Source organism: Piliocolobus tephrosceles, chromosome 16, assembly GCF_002776525.5.
Source record: "Piliocolobus tephrosceles isolate RC106 chromosome 16, ASM277652v3, whole genome shotgun sequence".
In the NCBI taxonomy this organism is placed as follows: Eukaryota; Metazoa; Chordata; class Mammalia; order Primates; family Cercopithecidae; genus Piliocolobus; species Piliocolobus tephrosceles.
The window spans coordinates 8041277-8061276 of NC_045449.1; the positions used below are offsets into that span (position 1 = coordinate 8041277).

Genomic DNA, 20000 nt, shown 5'->3' on the forward strand with positions numbered 1-20000 from the left:
TTTTTTTTTTTTTTTGAGGTGGAGTCTCGCTCTGTCGCCCAGGCTGGAGTGCAGTGGCCGCATCTCAGCTCACTGCAAGCTCTGCCTTCCGGGTTTACGCCATTGTCCCGCCTCAGCCTCCCAAGTAGCTGGGACTACAGGCGCCGGCCACCACGCCCGGCTAATTTTTTGTATTTTTTAGTAGAGACGGGGTTTCACTGTGTTAGCCAGGATGGTCTCGATCTCCTGACCTCGTGATCCACCCGCCTCGGCCTCCCAAAGTGCTGGGATTAAAGGCTTGAGCCACTGCGCCCGGCCTACCATACATTTTTATTATTATTATTATTATTATTTTTTATTTTTTTTGAGACGGAGTCTCCCTCTGTCACCCAGGCTGGAGTGCTGTGGCCGGATCTCAGCTCACTGCAAGCTCCGCCTCCCGGGTTCACGCCATTCTCCTGCCTCAGCCTCCCGAGTAGCTGGGACTACAGGCGCCCCCACGTCGCCCGGCTAGTTTTTTGTAGTTTTTAGTAGAGACGGGGTTTCACCGTGTTAGCCAGGATGGTCTCGATCTCCTGACCTCGTGATCCGCCCGTCTCGGCCTCCCAAAGTGCTGGGATTACAGGCTTGAGCCACCGCGCTGGGCCCCATACATTTTTAAATCACATACTTCTGTTGCTGCTTCCTAAGTTTTCAGTTTTAGGCATGACCTGTTTTTTTCCTGCTATAAAATTCAAGGAATTCACTCTTCCACTCTACTGCCACCATAATTTTGGTTAGATTTATTCATTTGACAGTAGTTACTGAGTATCCTCTACATTCCAGACACTGTTCTAGAGGCTTGGTGTAAAGCAATGAATTAAAAAAAAATAAAAATAAAAAAATAAATCCGGCCGGGCGCAGTGGCTCACGCCTGTAATCCCAGCACTTTGGGAGGTGGAGGTGGACAGATAGCTTGAGGTCGGGAGTTCGAGACCAGCCTGGCCAACATGGTGAAACCCTGACCCAGTCTCCACTAAAAATACAAAAATTAGCCGGGAGTGGTGGCACATGTCTATAATCCCAACTACTCGGGATGCTGAGGCAGGAGAATCACTTGAGCCTGGGAGGCGGAGGCTGCAGTGAGCTGAGATCACACCACTGCACTCCCGCCTGGGCGACAGAGTGAAACTCTGTCTCAAAAAACAACAACAAAAAACACAAAAACTTGGCCAGGCGTGGTGGCTCACGCCTGTAATCCCAGCACTTTTGGAGGCCAAGGAGGGTAGATCACTTGATGTGAGGAGTTCGAGAGCAGCCTGGCCAACATGGTGAAACCCCATCTCTACTAAAACTACAAAAATATTAGCCGGGCTTGGTGGCATGTGCCTGTAATTCCAGTTACTCGGCAGGCTGAGGCAGGAGAATAGCTTGAACCTGAGAGGAGGTTGGAGGTTGCAGTGAGACGAGATCAGACCACTACACTCCAATCTGCACCACAGGGTAAGGCTCTGTCCTGCTCTGTCGCCAGGCTGGAGTGCATTGGTGCGATTTGGGCTCACTGAAACCTCCACCTCCTGGGTTCAAGCGATTCTTCTGCCTCAGCTTCCTCAGTAGCTGGAATTATAGGCACACACCACCACGCTCAGCCAATTTTTGTATTTTTAGTAGAGATGGGGTTTCACCATGTTGGCCAGGATGGTCTCGATCTCTTGACCTTGTGATCCGTCCGCCTCGGCCTCTGAAAGTGCTGGGATTGCAGGCGTGAGCCACTGCGCCTGGACTTAACTTTTTTTTTAAAGACTGAGTACACTAGGAGTAAATAGGCCCTGTTTAACCTGATAAAGGGTATCTATCAAAAACCTATAGCAAGCATCATACATGACAGTGAAACCTCGTGTCAGGAACAAGACAGAATCACTACTGCTTCTATTGGCTCCTGTACTAGATCCTGACCAGAGCAGTAAAAGAATCAAAGACAGTTTCTAGGGTACAGAATTGTTCAGTTGCTCCTACGCTGGCAAAGGGGCAGAGAATGAAACAGAAAAGAAAAAACTAGAAGTTGGACAACCAAGAGAGAGGTGAAAGAAGGTGGCCAGAGATGGCTGGTGTTCCAATGTAGCAATGGGGAGTCAGGGCCCCCAGTGCCCCTGGGCTCTGGGAGTCAGAGCAATGGAAAGAATAGACAGGGTAGAGGTGAAAGTGGGGGTAGGGGTGGGGGTGGCTGGGAGCTGACCAGGTGGGTGTCAGAGCTGAGAGGGTAGGGTGTTACCAGGGATAGCAAAGTAATGCTCATCCCAGCTCCTCAGGGTGAGCCCCCTCTCCTTCTAGGGAACAGCTTCCTCCACAGCAAAGCCTCCACCTAGAAACATCTACACTCATCAGTACAAAAAGCTTCAGCCTTTATTAAACAAAGGAGGAGGTAGAAGGTAGATAAGGGAACAGTTCAGGATCCCTTCTTTCCCCTATACATACACAAACATACAAAACACAGACACACCCCAGTGAGTGACAGGGACCATCAGGCAACAGATTGAAGGGCAGAGGGAGGCAGCACCCTCCGAGAGTTGGCCCGAACCCAAGGGTGGGCTGAGACCTGGGCCAGGGGCAGCCGTTCCGAGGGGTTATGCCTGAGCAGTTTAGAGATGAGGTCCTGGGCTCCCGTGGGCACAGAAGCGGGGAACTTTAGGTCCACCTGCAGGTGTGAAGAGATGGAAGGGCTGCATTACTTTCACCCTGGCTACATCTTCCTTGACTACCCATTCTGTCTGGAGTTACTTAGGGCCACGCAAATACACTCTGTCCACCCCCAGCCCCGCAGCCCCTGGCCTCTGCAGCTGGCACGAAGCCCAGGCCGTCCTCCCACCTTGACGATGCGCCGATAGGTCTCGTTGTGTGATGCGCTCTCAAAGGGTGGGTTTCCCACCAGCAACTCATAGCAAAGCACTCCAATGCACCACAGATCCACCTTCTCGTTGTGCGTGCGCCCCTCAATCATCTCTGGGGGCAGGTAGTCCAGGGTGCCACACATTGTCTTCCTCCTGGGAGGGATAAGGGGCGTGGGCAGGGGTCCCAGTGACATAGGAACTCTCCTTTCCCTGCTATGTGATGGCAGGGAGCCAAAAGACCAGGGAGGTACCAGGGGAGAGGTCCAGCCAGGCAGGGCTACTAGAGTGGGGGTGGGGTTGGGGTGATGATACATCTGAAAGCCCCAGAGGTAAGCCTGCACATAGCCCCAGCAACTCCACACTGAAGGATATGTCTTAATAAGATACTGCGATATGAGGGCAGTGTTCATTTGGAGTTCATTTTGGAGTTCACTGGGGACATCTCTAATGCCCATCAGGCATGTTCTGCTTAAATAAATCAGCTACTATGTGATACTACGAAACCTTTAAAAAATGATGTGGGAGGAAAAAAGGCCACTGCTCCGGGCTCTTTTGAGACAGAGTCCAGGCTGGAGTGCAGTGGGGCGATCCTGGCTCACTGCAACCTTTGTGGATTCAAGTGATTCTCACGTCTCAGCCTCCCACACAGCTGGGAGTTCAAATTTTTAGTAAAGATGGGGTTTCACCATGTTGGCCAGGCTGGTCCGCTGGCCTTGAACTCCTGGCCTCAAGTGATCCACCTGCCTTGGCCTCCCAAAGTGCTGGGATTGGCAGGTGTGAGCCACCGCACCTGGCTAGTTTTACCATTGGCCCATACGGGGATCAAACCCGTGACCTTGGGATTATTAGCACCACACTCCAACCATTTTGTTTGTTTGTTTGTTTGTTTGAGAGGAGTCTCACTCTGCCGCCCAGGCTGGAGTGCAATGGTGCAATCTCGGCTCACTGCAACCTCCGCCTCCCAGGTTCAAACAATTCTCCCGCCTCAGCCTCCCGAGTAGCTGGGATTACTGGCGTCCGCCACCGCGCCTGGCTAATTTTTGTATGTTTAATAGAGACAAGGTTTCAGCATGTTGGCAAAGCTAGTCTCGAACTCTTGACCTCAGGTGATCCGCCAGCCTCGGCCTTTCAAAGTGCGCGGATTACAGGCGTGAGCCAGCGCGCCCCGCCCCTGGAGAGGTTTTAATGGCCCAGCCTCACACCCAGGGCTGGCCTCCCAGGCCACCATACCTCAGGGAGGGCGCATGCACAGACCAGCCAAAGTCAGCAATCTTCAGCTCTCCTTTGAGCCCTAAGAGCAGATTCTCTGGCTTTATGTCTCTGTGAATCACCTTCTTCCCGTGGCAGTACATTAGAGCATCTGCCAGCTCCTCCATGATCTGGGAGGGGCAACGAGAGGCAATCAGACAAGGATGGACCTCCAGCTACAAGCAGCACACCCTCAGCCTCCAGCCCCCTACTGGCGGCCCAGGTGCCCACCCGCCCGGACCGTGGCTGTTCGCTGCTCGTCAAATGTGCGGCTCTTCTGCAGCTCCTTGTAGAGCTCCCCGCGGGGCGCATACTCTAGAATCAAGTAGATCCTCCTCCGGTCATAAAAATAGTTGTAAAGACGCAGGATGTTGGGATGGCTGGGGGAAGAGACAGAGGAGGCCTCAGGCCAAAGGCATAAAAGAGCTGGGAAAGATAATAGGAGCAAACTGGGGTCAGACGTGTGGCTCAGGCCCGGGACACCAGGAATGGGAGTGGGAAGGGGAAACTGGAGGCAGATTTCTGGATTCAAGGCTCTGGCCAGGACTAAGGGCTAAATGGGGCTCACAAGCCGTAGCTACAGAGAAAGCAATCTGGATGAGGTAGGGCTGAGTGAGGAGCTGGGGTGAGGGAGCAGAGGGGCTTCGGCTCAGGGGGCATCAACCCATACTGCAGGTGGGCCTGGATTTCGATCTCTCTGCGCAGCTGATGCTCCACGCCCTCCTTCTCTATCTGGGACTTGAAGAGGACCTTGAGCGCCACGATGAAATGGCTTTTCTTCTCCCGAGCCAAGTACACGTTTCCAAACTTGCCTTTGCCCAGAGGACGCCCAATCTCAAAGTCATCAATTGTGAAGTGCCGCCTGCTTAGAAAGTGGGGGAAGGCAACTCATAACTGGTTTTGGTTATTAAGAGGTTTGTTTTCCCTCCGCTTCCTCATCTCATCCTGTCCCCCGCCCCACTTCTCTTCATCTCTACTCCTGCCCTTAGGTTTTATCTTCCCGACTTGCCCTTAGGTTTTATCTTCTCGACTTCCTGCCCGTTCACTGTCCCCTCACCCCCCTCCACCCCAAGGCTTGGGGCACTTACATTAAGATGTTGGGTGTCCCACTGCTATTCTCGACCACCTTCTGGCCAGGGGCAGCTAAGGAGACAACAGGTAAGTTGAATGAGAACAGGGATGACCTTCTCATCCCTAAATCCTCCCATAGATGCTCATGTCCCCGGGTCAGTCCTCTCCCCCTTGCCCCAGGTACCTGTGGGCTGGACATTGGAGCGGCTCATGAGGACAAGTGCAGATGGGGTAACAGGCTCTTTCCGGAGGACTCGCTGGGGCAGGGTGCTCAGGCCAGACGGAGCCTGAGAAGGAGCAGGGGGTAGCTCTGAGGGTGCCTTTGTCTGATGACCCGGGTGGAATGTGCTGCAAGCAGTATTTCAGCCCCTTGCTAAAGAGCCACCCAGCCGCCCACCCCCAATTCAAAGAGAAACACTGATGTGACAGTTTTGCCTCCCAGCCTCTGCTCACAGTCCCATATTAAAATGGGTTATTAATAGACAACCTAGGGCCGGGCACAGTGGCTTACGCAGTCAGGAGTTCAAGACCGGCCTGGCCAACATGGTGAAACCCCATCTCTACTAAAAATATAAAAAATTAGCCCAGTGTGGCTGGGTGTGGTGGGTCACGCTTGTAATTCCAGCACTTTGGAAGGCTGAGGCAGGGGGATCACGAGGTCAGGAGTTCGAGACCAGCATGGCCAACACAGTGAAACCCCACTCTACTAAAAATACAAAAATTAGCTGGGCATGGTGGCGAGTGCCTGTAATCCCAGCTACTCAGGAGGCTGAGGCAGGAGAATCGCTTGAACCTAGGAGGCAGGTTGCAGTGAGCCGAGATTGTGCCATTGCAGTCTAGCCTGGGCGACAGAGCTAGACTTTGTCTCAAAAAAAAAAAAAAAAAAAAAAATTAGCCAGGTGCGGGTCCTGTAATCCCAGCTACTTGGAAGGCTGAAGCAGGAGAATCGCTTGAGCCGGGGCGGCAGAGGTTGCAGTGAGTTGAGATTGCGCCACTGCACTCCAGCCTGTGCGACAGAGTGAGACTCCGTCTCAAAAAAATAAAAATAAAAATAAAATAACCTAAGTCAGCCTAAGATAAGGGGCAAAAGACTCACACCAACACCTAACATTTCACCTCTTTGGCTCTGGCCCACACTTTTCAGGCGTGAAGCTGTTCCACTTGTATAAGTCCTGTCCGTAACACCACAGCCATTCATCCAGCCTCTCACCTATACCACAGTAGAGAGCTGGGTCTCTACTGTGAACACCCACAATTCAAGGGGTTTAGACAGAGGTATTCTCAAAGTCTCCTAAAAAGCTTAGTTTATTAAGGCTTAGATAAGAAGCTTGAGGCCTTGAATGTTATAGCAATAACCAGGGGTTACACCTTTACAAGAACAGGCTTTAAGGACACTAAGAGCTACTCTGATGGCCCTGGACCACTTCTCACTTTCACCTTTTTTTTTTTTTTTTTCTTTTTTTGAGATGGAGTCTTGCTCTATTATCCAAGCTGGAGTGCCATGGTGCCATCTCAGCTCACTGCAACCTCCACCTCCCAGGTTCAAGCGATTCTTCTGCCTCAGCCTCCTGAGTAGGTGGGATTACAGGCGCCCGCCACCACGCCTGGCTAATTTTTGTATTTTTAGTAGAGACAGGGTTTCACCATGTTGGCCAGGCTGGTCTCGAACTCCTGACCTCAGGTGATCCACCTGCCTCAGCTTCCCATGATTACAGGCATGAGCCATGGCACCTGGCCTCACTTTCAGCTTCTCAAAATAATAGATACACTTTCTTTTAGGAGTGACCAAGGTAAAAGTGACAGTGGTTTCTCATTCAGACTCCATTCCTGACAGCCTCACGCAGTGCTCCATGAGAGAGGAAGCTGATGAACAAGCGAACAGGCAGATTCTCCAGGAAGCCAGAGCTCCACAAACAGGGAGCAAAGCCTGTGCAGGGCCCCTTCCTTCTTCTTCAGCCTAGAGAAGAAAGCCCCTATGCCTCTAAAAACCTCTTCCCAAATAGTGATATTGGTACAGATCTACAAATAAGCAAGTTGAACAAAATACAGTCCAGAAATAGACCCACATATATGTGGGAATTTATATATATAATAAACGTGGCATTTCAAATCAGAGAGGAGGCCCCTCAATGAAATCTGTCTGGACAATTGGGAAATAAGTCCATTTAGATTCATTGAGATCCTTACCTCAACTTACTCATCAATTCCAAATTATAATTTAGACTTGCCCTGGACCTTTTAAACAGTAACTTTATATCCTTTTAGAGTCTATTTATATTTGCTGTCTAGTTTATTTTTTTCAGGACATGGGTTGGGAATCTCTGCCTGCTCAGTCCCAGATATCACTTGTGTGTGACGAACCCTTCGGAGGTCCTCACCGGCTGGTAGTCACTGGCTGGTCAGATTCAAGTTGGTAGCACCTGACAGGATGTGGCTACAAATGACCAGGCCAGGTTCTGTCATCAAACTTGGGGCGCGTACTTTGGAGCATAACGGGAGAGAAAGTGCATAAGGGACTGCTCTTTGCACGATCTCAAGTTTCCCAGCAGGAACTCGCCATCCGGGGTCATGGGGGCGCGGGGACGGAGGGAAGGGCCTTACCGTCTGCCGGCCGTAGGGCCAGGGGTAGGCGTTCTCCTTCTGGGCCATCCTTAGAGGGAAAGGGGGAGGAGAGCTGGGCGGAGAAGGAAAACAGCCGTGAGAAGCAGAGAAAAAGAGAGAGAGAGGGAGGAGTTGGACCGATCGAGCCGGAAGCGCTAGCCCGAGCTGGTAAAAGGGAGCAGGTCAGCACACTAGCTCCAATCCGGGCGCTGGTCTCACCGCCCCCACCCTGCTATCATCCCTACCTCCTTCCAGCCCTGTGGTGTGCGTGCAGGCCAGCCCAGCGGACCCTCTGATCTGCCTGATCATCTGCCCACTCCTGGCGCAAGGCCTGCGACAGGAGGCCAGCTCACCTGAGGTCCAAGGTACTGCTACTCTCCCGGCCGCCCGCAAACAACTGATTCAGCCACGCCACGCCCTGGCCGAGGACCTTTCAAATCTCCCGCCCCGGCCCCATTGGGTGAGCTCGTCGCCCATGCCTAGTTCCCATTGGCTCGATGTCCTGTGACGTAAGTAATGGGAACCCAACGGAAGAGGCGGAATGAGAAGGGCGCACGCTTGGCTTCCAGCCTAGGGAGGTTTCCCCACATTCCCCCAGTGAATTATCTTGCTTTTTCTTTTCCTTTTCCTTTTCCTTTTCCCTTTCCTTTCCTTTTCTTTTCTTATTTTCTTTTCTTTTCCTCTCCTCTCTTCCCTTCTCCTCCCCTCCCCTTTTTTTGAGACAGAGTCTCTCTCTGTCGCCCAGGCTGGAGTATAGTGGTGCTATCTCGGCTTGCTGCAACCTCTGCCTCCCGGTTTCAAGCGATTCTCGTGCCTCAGCCATCCGAGTGGCTGGGATTATAGGCGCCTGGAATTTTTGTATTTTTAGTAGAGACGGGTTTTCGCTGTGTTGGCCAATCTGGTCTCGAACTCCTGTCCTCAGGTGATCCACCCGCCTCGGCTTCCCAAAATGCTGGTATTACAGGCGTTAGCCACCGCGCCCGGCCTTCTTCTTTTTATAAAAAAAAATTAAATATTTAATATAACTGAAGTTTATCCTTTTACATGTATGAGCTGGGGTCTAACTTCTGCGCGATGGAGAGCCAGTTATGTCAACACCATTTGTTAAACTGCCCCAACAGAATTTAAATGCTGCCCTTGATATATAATGTTAGCATATTTACTTGTGTCTATTTCTAGACTTTGTATTCTGTTGTTTGCTCATTTGCCTGTGTGTTTATTCTTGTGTCATTACTATGTGGTTATTAAAAGTTCTGACATTCCTGGGAGGAGTTTTCCACGAGTAGACCTTTCCTTACAAGATCTCTGTTAGCCGCCATATTGTTTGGGCCCACTTTGATTTTTCCTCCTTCCTGCCACACTCCCTTCTTTTCTGCTCTTCCTAACCCTCAGATTTCATTACTAAGTTAAATAAATACATTTCTGGGCCTTCTATGAAATAACCAGTGGATACTTGTTAAGTATGTACTGTCCAGCACTCTTCTCCTTTCTTCTAACACTCTTATTTTTCCTTTAGGGGACCACCTGTCTCTCCAGTCTATGCAGTCGGTTTCTGTAGTAGTTTCTGTTGCTGACAACCCCAAATCCCTAGGTTGATGAAGACCTAATTAAATACCACTTTTTTTTTTTTTTTGAGACGAAATTTCGCTGTGTTGCCCAGGCTGGAGTGCAATGGCGCCATCTCGGCTCACCGCAACCTCTTCCTCCCCGGTTCAAGCGATTCTCCTGTCTCAGCCTCGGGAGTAGCTGGGATTACAGGCGCATGTGACCACGCCAGCTGATTTTTGTATTTTTAGTAGAGACGGGGTTTCATCACATTGGTCAGGCTGGTCTCAAACTCCTGACCTCAGGTGATCCGCCCACCTTAGCCTCCCAAAGTGCTTGGATTACAGGCGTGAGCCACTGCGCCCGGCCTTATTCCCAGTTCTGAAAGCACTTAGAGTTTTGAGGGTTTGAGAAGGAAACTGACTCCATTCCGGGTCCAGAAATGAGTCCCAATTGACTTATACTAATCAGGTTTTATTCCAGATTATGGTTATTGGATCAGGGATATAAGCATGTGACTTAAGTGGGCCAACTAGTGGGAATCAGTTTTCTTGCTCAGAATGCTGGGCAGCTCAAGGAAGCGCTTAACGTTTACTGGTTTATCATAAAGTGTATTTCAAAGGATATAGATGAAAAGATATATAGGGCAAGGTATGGAGGAAGGGATTTCTGGAAGTGAGCAGGGAAGCATGCAGCCCTCGTTGCTGTTTCTGGTGCTACTGAAGGAAGCAGCTTGACATTGATGAGCCTCTGCATGCCTCCATTAGCACTTTTCTTACATGAACAATAGATATTCTTCCTGAATGCATTCTAAATGCTATTTGCCGTTTAAAGCATATTGTGTAGAAAAAACAAACTGTGGCTGGGCTTGGCGGCTCACGCCTGTAACCCCAGCACTTTGGGAGGACAAGGCAGCTGTATCGCTTGATCCCAGGAGTTTAAGATCAGCCTGGGCAACATGATGAAAGCCCGTCTCTACAAAAAGTACAAAAACAAAATTAGCCGGGTATGGTACTGTGTGCCTCTAGTCCAAGCTACTTGGTAGGCTGAGGCAAGAGGATCAGCAGAGCCTGGAGGTCAAGGCTGTGGTGAGCCATGATTGCGCCACTGCACTCCAGCTCTGACATTAGAGTGACACCCTGTCTCAATAAAAACAAAAAACGGGCCGGGTACAGTGGCTCACGCCTGTAATCCTAGCACTTCAGGAGCCCCAGGAGGGTGGATTGCCTGAGCTCAGGAGTTCAAGACCACCCTGGGCAACATGGTGAAACCCATCACTACTAAAATACAAAAAATTAGCCAGTTCTGGCCAGGCATGGTGGCTCATGCCTGTAATTCCAGCACTTTGGGAGGCTGAAGCAGGTGGATCATGAGGTCAGGAGTTCGAGACCAGTCTTGCCAACACAGTGAAACCCATCTCTACTAAAAATACAAAAATTAGCTAGGTGTGGTGGCAAGAGCCTGTAATCCCAGCTACTTGGGAGACTGAGGCAGGAGAATCGCTTGAACCCGGGAGGTGGAGGTTACAGGGAGTCGAGATCGCACCACTGCACTCCAGCCTGGGTGACAGAGCTAGACTCCATCTCAAAAAAAAAAAAAAAAAAAAAAAAAGGCCAGTTGTGGTGGCAGATACCTGTAGTCCCAGCTACTCAGGAGGCTGAGTGAGGCACAAGAATTGCTTAAACCTGGGAGTGTTGCAGTGAGCTGAGATCACGCCACTGCACTCCAGCCTGGGCAACACAGCAAGAATCTGTCTAAAAAACAAAAACAAAAAAAGACCCAATTTTTCCTCTGCCCTCACACTGAAGCAATCAACACAGGAGACTTCTGCGACCACATGTGTGGGGATTTTACTCCACCACCAAGCAAGCAATTGTTCTGCAGCAGCCATCAGCTGGGAGTCTTCCAATTCGATTCTGACACTATCTACCTAGAGAGAGCATCAGATCCCACAGGTTGAGGGCTCAGTCCCACAAGACTGCCCCTCACTTTGGATGCCAACCGCAAGCCTCAGGTTGTTTTACCTGTGCTCATGACTAACTGGGTATAAGTTGGGGTTTCTACAATTCCCTCTTTATGTTCAATGAATTTGCTAGAGTGGCTCACAGAACTCAGGGAAAAATGTTCACTGGTTTATTTTTTTATTTTTTTAATTTTTTTTGAGACCGAGTCTCGCTCTGTCACCCAGGCTGGAGTGCTGTGGCCTGATCTCAGCTCACTGCAAGCTCCGCCTCCCGGGTTCACGCCATTCTCCTGCCTCAGCCTCCTAAGTAGCTGGGACTACAGGTGCCGCCACCTCGCCCGGCTAGTTTTTTGTATTTTTAGTAGAGACGGGGTTTCACCGTGTTAGCCAGGATGGTCTCGATCTCTTCACCTCGTGATCCGCCCGTCTCGGCCTCCCAAAGTGCTGGGATTACAGGCTTGAGCCACCGCGCCCGGCTCACTGGTTTATTATAAAGGATTTTTTTTTTTTTTTTTTTGAGATGGAGTCTCTCTGCCGCCCAGGCTGGAATGCAGTGGTGCGATCTCGACTCACTGCAAGCTCCGCCTCCCGGATTTAAGTGATTTTCCTGCCTCAGCCTCCCCAGTAGCTGTGACTACAGGAGCCCGCCACCACGCCTGGCTAATTTTTGTGTTTTTAGTAGACATAGGGTTTCACCACGTTGTCCAGGCTTGTCTTGAACTCCTGTCCTTGTGATCCATCCGCTTCGTTCCCCCAAAGTGCTGGGATTACAAGCGTGAGTCACTGTGCCTGGCCCGTTTTTTTTTTTTTTTTCAAGGCAAGGTCTCTTTTGTCCGAGGCATGCACACTTACTGCACAATCATAGCTCATTGCAGCCTCAGAACAAGTTTGGACTTGGTTACACCAATTCGCTTCTTTAATCTATCAATTTACCTTTAACTGCCCGCACATCAACATAGTGAAATATGTCTCATGTATTTGCATTGCCATTGTCTCTTCTGTGGAGAGGAGGGAGGAGGCAGGGATGGGTAGTCATCAACAGGGACTTAAGCTTTGCCTTTAATGTTCTAATGTTTTAGAAGGTGTATGGAGTCACGGAACTGTTTGCAGGATTAAATATTAATGACAAATAATCTCTAAAAAGAAGGTGTGGTAGCAGAGGGCGCAGGCTTGTGCTAGCAGGCAGTTTTTGATCCCTTTGAAGCTTATGATGAGGTTCGGAAAGTCAATCTTCCTCCCCTAAAGTAGGACGTTGGGGCCCAAGAGGAAGAACTCTACGGGGCAAAGAATCTGAGAAAGCCCAGCAATTCTACTCCTAAGTATATATATATAAAAGAATTGGGCCAGGCACAGTGGCTCACACCTGTAATCCCAGCACTTTGGGAGGCCGAGGCGGGCGGCTCACAAGGTCAGGACATCAAGACCAGTCTGGCCAACATAGTGAAATCCCATCTCTACTAAAAATACAGCCAGGTGTGGTGGCGGGCGCCTGTAATCCCAGCTACTCGAGAGGCTGATGGAGGAGAATCGCTTTAACCTGGAAGGCGGAGGTTGCAGTGAACCAAGATCACGCCACTGCATTCCAGCCTGGGTGACAGAGCCTGGGTGACCATGAAAACTCTATGAGCAAAAGAGGCTAAGCTGAGCACTGTGGCTCATGGCTGTAGTCCCAGCACTTTGGAAGGCTACAGTGGGCAGATCCCTTGAGCCCAGAAGTTCCAGACTTGCCTGGGCAACATGGCGAAATCCGGTCTCTACAAAAAATACAAAAATTAGCTGGATGTGGTGGTGCGCACTTGTAGTCTCAGCTGCTCAGGAGGCTGAGGCAGGAGGATTGCTTAAATCCAGGAGGTCAAGGCTGTAGTAAGCAGTGATCATGCTACTGCACTCCAGCCTTGGCAACAGAGCAAGACCCTCTCTCTTAAAAAAAGAAAAAAAAAAAAAAAGAAAAGAAAGAAAAAGAAAAAAGTCCATGTGTGCTGGCTTACGCCTGCCATCTCAGCACTTTGGGATGCTGAGGCAGAAGGATCACTTGAGGTCAGGAGTTCGAGACCAGCTTGGCCAACATGGCAAAACCCCGACTCTACTGAAAATACAAAAATTAGCTGGGTGTGGTGGTGGGCGCCTGTAGTCCCAGCTACTCAGGAGGCTGAGGCAGGAAAACCGTTAAACCCAAGAGGCACAGGTTGCAGTGAGCTGAGATCGTGCCATTGCTCTCCAACCTGGGCAACAGAGCAAGACTCTGTCTAAAACAAAAAAAAAAAAAAAAGAAAAAGAAAAGAAAGCTAGATAGAAAGTTCACATATTATATGATTGCATTTACAAGCGATATCCAGCATAATATCCAGCATAAGCAAATCCATTGGGACAGAAACAGATTACTGGTTTCCAGAGACTACAGGGAGGGAGAAGGGGGAATCCAGAGTGCCAATGGATAGAGGGTTTCTTTTGGGGCATGATTAAAATGTTCTGGAATTAAATAGTGATGATTGATGCACCACTGTGAGAATATACCAGAAACCCTTAATTACTTTAAAATGGTTAAAATGGTAAAATTTATGTTAAATATAAACCACAAAAAATTATAAAATATTATAAAATATCTTTTTTTTTTTTTTTGAGATGCAGTCTTGCTCTGTTGCCCAGACTGGAGTGCAGTGGCATGATTTCAGCTCACCACAACCTCTGCCTCCCAGGTTCAAGTGATTCTCCTGCCTCAGCTTCCCAAGTAGCTGGGACTACAGGTATGTGCCACCATGCCCAGCTAATTTTTATGTTTTTAGTAGAGATAAGGTTTCACCATGTCGGTCAGGCTGTTCTCGAACTCCTGACCTCGTGATCTGCCTGCTGTAGCCTCCCAAAGTACTGGGATTACAGGCGTGAGCCACCACGCCCAGCTCTTTTTTATTTATTATTATTACTATTTTGAAATGGAGTTTCACTCTTGTCGTCCAGGCTGAAGTGCAGTAGCGCAATCTCTGTTCACTGCAATCTCTGCCTCCCAGGTTCAAGCAATTCTCCCGCCTCAGCTTCCCGAGTAGCTGGGACTACAGCCGCCTGCCACCATTCCGGCTAAACTTTTTTTTTTTTTTTTTTTTTTTTGAGACAGAGTGTCGCTCTTGTTGCCCAGGCTGGAGTGCAATGGGGCGATCTCGGTTCACTGCAACCTCTGCCTCCCGGGATTACAGGCGTGCGCCACCATGCCTGGCTAATTTTTGTATTTTTAATACAGACGGGGTTTCGTCATTTTGACCAGGCTGGTCTTGAACTCCTTACCTCAGGTGATCCACCCACCTTGGCCTCCCAAAGTGCTGGGATTACAGGCGTGAACCGCCACACCTGTCCAGGCATACACTTGAAAGGCACTTATGTGAGTACTGTTAAATTAGTCAAATCTTAACACATTTTGCTTTATTTGTTTCTGACGTTTTTAAAAAATGAAGTAAAAGGCGTACAGGTGGAGTTCCAGTGTAAAATTTCAAGAATTAGGCCAGGCGCTGTGGCTCATGCCTGTAATCCCAGCACTTTGGGAGGCCGAGGTGGGTGGATCACGAGGTCAGGAGATCAAGACCATCCTGGCTAAGATGGTGAAACCCCGTCTCTACTAAAAACACACAAAAAATTAGCCGGGTGTGGTGGCAGGCGCCTGTAGTCCCAGCTATTCAGGAGGCTGAGGCAGGAGAATGGCGTGAACCCGGGAGGCAGAGCTTTCAGTGAGCAGAGATCGCATCACTGAACTCCAGCCTGGGTGACAGAGCAAGAGTCCATCTCAAAAAAAAAAAAAAAAAAATTCAAGAATTGGGTCTATGTATATTGTTTCACTACCATTTTCTTCTGTAGTTGTTATGGATGAAATTGTGTCCCTCCAAAATCCATATCATAAAGCCTTAACACCCAAGGTAAATGTATTTCCAGACAGAGCCTTTAGGGAAGTAGTTAAGGTTAAATGAGGTCTTTTGAGTGAAGTCCTAATCCTACAAGGCTGGCATCCTTAGGAGAAGAGGGAGAGACTCCAGAGCTCTCTCTTTCCCTGGCGGCACAGAGGAAAGGCCGTGTGAGGACACTGCAAGACGGCAGGCAGCATATAAAAGCCAGGAAGAGAGGCCTCAGCAGACATAAACCCTGTAAACATCTTAATCTTGGACTTTGAGCCTCCAGAAGAGTGAGAAAATAGATGTCTGTTGTTTAAGCCACCCAGTCTGCGGCATTTTGTTATGGTAGTCTGAGTAGTCTGGTAGACCAATACAGATTTTAAGGTCAGTGGAAAACTACAAGCACTCAATTCAGGTAGGATTACTAGTGACTTAGACCCTTCAGGAACAAGGTTTGGGTCTCCTTACCAGGGAAAGAACCAGGACCAGTTGAGGGGCTTGCTGAAGACAATGGAAAGACAAAATGGGTAGTAGAAGACGCTACTTAGGCCAGGTGCGGTGGCTCATACCTATATTCCCAACACTTTAGGAAGCTGAGGCGGGAGGATCACCTGATGTCAGGAGTTCGAGACCAGCCTGGCCAACATGATGAAACCCCGACTCTACTAAAAATATTTTTTAAATGGCTGTGCATGGTGGCTCACGCCTATAATCCCAGCACTTTGGGAGGCCGAGATAGGTGGATCACCTGCATTCTACTGCATTCCAACCTGAGTGACAGAGTGAGACTCCATCTCAAAAAAAAAAAAAAAAAAAAAGAAGCTAGTTATCAGCTACCACTACATGACCAGTTAGAGAAACAAGGACTGTAAGTGTATTTCCCTTTTTTTTTTTGAGACGAAGCCTCACTCTGTCGCCCAGGTTGGAGAGTAATGGCACGATCTCAGCTCACTGCAACCTCCGCCTCCCAAGCTCAAGCGATTCTCCTGCCTCAGCCTCCTGAGTAGCTGGGATTACAGGCATGTGCCACCATGCCTGGCTAATTTTTTTGTATTTTTGGTAGAGACGGGGGTTTCACCATGTTGGCCAGGCTGGTCTCAAACTCCTGACCTCAGGTGATCTGCCCTCCTTTGCATCCCAAAGTGCTGGGATTATAGGCATGAGTCACCACACCTGGCTGTACTTCCTGTTTATTTTGTTACGAATATATTTGTGTGTGTGTTTCAGCTAATAAATGTACATAAAATGATAGAATTAGGAAATTATCATTTTGCATCTCCTTATGAAATAACTAAAGCAGGCAAGGTTTTCTGGCTGCCTTGGCAGTGAGAATGGTGGTGGGACTGCTGGGTAGCCAGCCTCACAGCCAGCTCCGCCTTAGGTCACCAGAGTTTCTATGCTGTTACTTTGCTTAGGTCATCAGCAGTTCTTCAAGTACCGTTTCTGCAAGGACTGGTCAACTGTCTGCTTCTGTATCACCATGTCCAAGATACCTTGACCTCGCGATCCATCTGCCTCGGTCTCCCAGAGTGCTCGGATTATAGGCAAGAGCCACCCCACCCCGCCCCACCGGTTTTGTTTTTCGATTTACTGGAAGCAGCCAAAAGGCACGTGGTCCTGGGCTTCTAGTGACTGCTGGGAAGTCCGGAGAAAGGTAATATTTGTATTTAATAACCTTGTGTTTAGTGTTAAGTAAACATACATAGAACAGCAGAGATTATTAAAAACATTTAAAAAGGCCGGGCACGGTGGCTCACACCTGTAATCCCAGCACTTTGGGAGGCCCAGGCGGGCAGATCACCAGAGGTTGGGAGTTCGAGACCAGCCTGACCAAGATGGAGACACCCTGTCTCTACTAAAAATACAAAATTAGCCGGGCATGGTGGTGCATGCCTGTAATCCCAGCTACTCAGGACGCTGAGGCAGGAGAATCCTTTTGAACCCATGGCCGGAGGTTGCAGTGAGCTGAAATAGTGCCACTGCATTCCAGCCTAGGCAACAAGAGAGAAACTCCGTCTCAAGGGAAAAAAGATACAAACAAACAATAATAATTGAAAAAAATTCTTAAAAAATTTCCATACAACAGGAATTTTTTTTATTTTTAAATTTATTTTTACTTTTATAGACTTTAGGGGTATGTGTGCAGTTTTGCCTCAGGGATATATCACATAGTGCTGAAACTCTGTACCCAACTGAAATTGTACCCAACTTCTAAGTAACGTTCACATTTGTCTCATTCCCCTCCTATCCGTCTACTGAGGAGGTTTTTTTGTCCTGTCCCTAAAAATGTCACCGTAAATCTATTTGATTAGGGAAAACAATGTTTCCTTTGACCCCGACGTGATTTGAACACGCAACCTTCTGATCTGGAGTCAGACGCGCTACCGTTGCGCCACGAGGCCTGCCCGAAAGTGTGACTTGAGTGGTCTCTTGAACAGCAATAAGGGGAGGACTTTTGTCATGAAGCCGCATCTTTAAGATTTGTCAGCGCATTTCTGCGAGGCACCAGCTGAGGAGATGTGGGCGCACGTAAGTGGGAATTACATTCATCCTCTGGATAAATAATAAAGAGGCAAATTGTGTTTAGGCGCATTTGGCTTAGGGCCCAGTTTCTTAACTTGAATCACATTGAGCTCATTGAGCCCACTCTACAGAGAAGCGATTTTTATGCGTCTAGGACTCTTTTTGTTTTTTTTTTTTTTTCTGGAGATGATAAATCATCATGGTGCCCCTGCAGCTCTCGCTCCCTGGAGAGATCTTAGACGTAATCCCAGCTCTGCCGGTAACTCAACTTCTTTGGACCTCGGTTTCCTCGTCTGTAGACTGGGCATAACCCTACAGGTTCATGTGGGGTGGCGCGCACTAGCGGTGAAGGTCACTCACAATTGCGCGCCGGGCAGACGACAGCAGCCATTACTTTTACCGGGATCTCGCTGACGCTGTTTCCCTGGCTCCGCATGAGTCCAACCCGACTCATCCCAATCAACATGACATATGAAAAGCACCCGCTACTATCCGAGCGTTGGTGGTATAGTGGTGAGCATAGCTGCCTTCCAAGCAGTTGACCCGGGTTCGATTCCCGGCCAACGCAAGTAGTGACTTTTTTTTTCCCCCTCTTCTCCTTCTCGTGTTTTCTGGGCCCCACCATCGTTGAGGGTTTTCGTGAGGTTTTCCTGAGGAACCTTCCTCTCCGAAAGAACCCGCTTTCCGCTACACCTGCGACCACTGCCGGACCACCGCGCTCCTGGCGGATGCGCCTTGCAAGCCCCTCCAGGTGAGAGCAGCCTGTCGGAATCTCGGCCTGGGGTTGCCTACTGTGTCCGGATCGCAGTACGAATCCACAAAACGCAGGGAGGCGAAAGGAAACAAAAGCCCGGGCTCTGCACCCTGGACGGCCCGGGGCCAAAGCTGCTTGGCCAGGTTCAAGCAGAGACTGGAAAGGCGCACTGCCGTCAAGGAGGGAGCAAGCTAGATCAAGTCTGAGCACTAATGAACATATTGAGCGGAGGAGATAGTGGCCACTTTAGGTACACGTTTGAACTCCAAGTTGCTTGAAGTAAAATGGAAACTTAGAATGCGAGCTGGAGAGGTAGGCCAAACTTTCCTCCCCTCCTCCTTTCCCTCTTTTTTCTAGCTCCATCCCAGGGGCCAGGACAGATTTAATGAAAGCAAAAAAATCATTAGGATTCTCCCCGTCGGGGAATCGAACCCCGGTCTCCCGCGTGACAGGCGGGGATACTCACCACTATACTAACGAGGAGTGAGCCATAAGCGGTCGTCTCCGAATCCTTGATCTGGGACTTTACACTCGGCTTGCTGACAGCAGAGTTCCTAAGGGTTCTTTTCTTCCAACCACCGAGAAACGCCGACCAGAAACTGTAGGTGTATTTCAGGCACCGATCGTCAGATGGAGTGACCGAAAGAGACAGAGTGCCTCCAGGGCTGCAGAGAACCAAGTTCTGACAGTTCCTGGGCTCTCCCAAACACTGTCATCCACAACTATAGATTGATGGGTGTCAATCAAACCGAAATCAGGCTGTGGTGGCGGAGTTGAGACACCACGCAGGAAGTCAGGAGGCAGAAAGGGAGCGTCCTGCCCAAGTCTGGGCGTGCCTCCTCTCTTCCTGACATGTCAGGCGGGTCTGGGGGCTGAGATTCCTTCTGTTATACCGGTGCCACAAAAGAGCTTACTGTACATTGATGATTTCCAGTCAAGTCTCCTGCAGCGCTGGTCAGGTAACACATTCCTTGAAGACACTCTCGTTTCAGCAAAATGTAAAGGAGGGCTCGTCCGGGATTTGAACCCGGGACCTCTCGCACCCGAAGCGAGAATCATACCCCTAGACCAACGAGCCGACGTACAAGTGCCGCTGCGAACCGCCCTAGAGGTCGTGCCAGGCTAGCTGTAGTGCTGGGTCCACTATGCATGGCAGAACGGTCCTGGCGCGCGCTCAGGAACCCGCCTCCCCCAAGTCTAGTATTTTGGTGCACGGCTCTGGGAGTCTCTTGGCTCCGGGCCGCGAGCTCCAACTCCTCCCAGGAAATAGCGTCGAGGAAGTGGGAGGGAGTGGCCTCGGCCTAGCCCCCGCGCCGCCCTGTAGGACTGCCTTGAATACCCAGGTGCCTGCTTCCTTTGGTCACCAACTCGGTGCCATTCCGTAACCTGGGATCTTGACAATTCCCGCCTCCGCCTGCGGTCCTTGGACCTAGTCCTTCGTTGCAGAGCTTTGAAGAGAAGCGGTGGAGTTGCTTGCTTTCGGGACGGGTGGGAGACAGTTAATGAGCCTTGAAATCACTAGGGGAACACCAGTCCCCTGTGTCTGTCTATCCTCCTGGGCTAACGGGCAGGGCAAA

The 20000-nt window shown here is 49.7% G+C and overlaps 1 protein-coding gene and 4 non-coding genes across 11 annotated transcripts; 1 reads left to right on the top strand and 4 right to left on the bottom strand.

Moving 5' to 3' along the window:
* Positions 1-2341: 2341 nt before the first annotated feature.
* On the bottom strand, positions 2342-19874 carry AURKB (aurora kinase B). Of its 7 annotated transcripts, XM_023193248.3 has the most exons (10): positions 8120-8137; positions 7767-7839; positions 7544-7645; positions 5350-5452; positions 5183-5237; positions 4765-4956; positions 4336-4474; positions 4077-4225; positions 2825-2999; positions 2342-2653 (listed from the first exon to the last, which is right to left on the bottom strand). In XM_023193248.3, the coding sequence occupies exons 4-10, from the start codon at positions 5375-5377 to the stop codon at positions 2480-2482; spliced, it is 912 nt and encodes a 303-aa protein (XP_023049016.1). In that variant the 5' UTR covers positions 5378-5452; positions 7544-7645; positions 7767-7839; positions 8120-8137; the 3' UTR covers positions 2342-2479. The 7 variants fall into 7 exon arrangements, with proteins under 7 accessions (XP_023049016.1, XP_023049015.1, XP_023049018.1 ...); XM_023193247.3 differs by lacking the exons at positions 7544-7645; positions 8120-8137 and adding an exon at positions 18890-19874; XM_023193250.3 differs by lacking the exons at positions 7544-7645; positions 8120-8137 and adding an exon at positions 18890-19874 and having other exon boundaries at positions 5350-5513.
* Positions 17477-17548, bottom strand: TRNAW-CCA. The gene has a single exon. It is a non-coding gene; the product is annotated as a tRNA-Trp (tRNA).
* On the top strand, positions 18166-18237 carry TRNAG-UCC. The gene has a single exon. It is a non-coding gene; the product is annotated as a tRNA-Gly (tRNA).
* TRNAD-GUC lies at positions 18835-18906 on the bottom strand. Its single transcript has one exon. It is a non-coding gene; the product is annotated as a tRNA-Asp (tRNA).
* TRNAP-CGG lies at positions 19430-19501 on the bottom strand. The gene has a single exon. It is a non-coding gene; the product is annotated as a tRNA-Pro (tRNA).
* Positions 19875-20000: the final 126 nt, after the last annotated feature.

Coding starts and splice junctions, on each gene's coding strand:
- AURKB (XM_023193247.3), bottom strand. CDS start 7,814: ATGGCCCAGAAGGAGAACGCCTACCCCTGGCCCTACGGCCGGCAGACG. Junction 5,453..7,766: donor GGCCCTACGGCCGGCAGACG/GTAAGGCCCTTC, acceptor GCTCCTTCTCAG/GCTCCGTCTGGCCTGAGCAC. Junction 3,000..4,076: donor GTGCATGCGCCCTCCCTGAG/GTATGGTGGCCT, acceptor TATCCCTCCCAG/GAGGAAGACAATGTGTGGCA.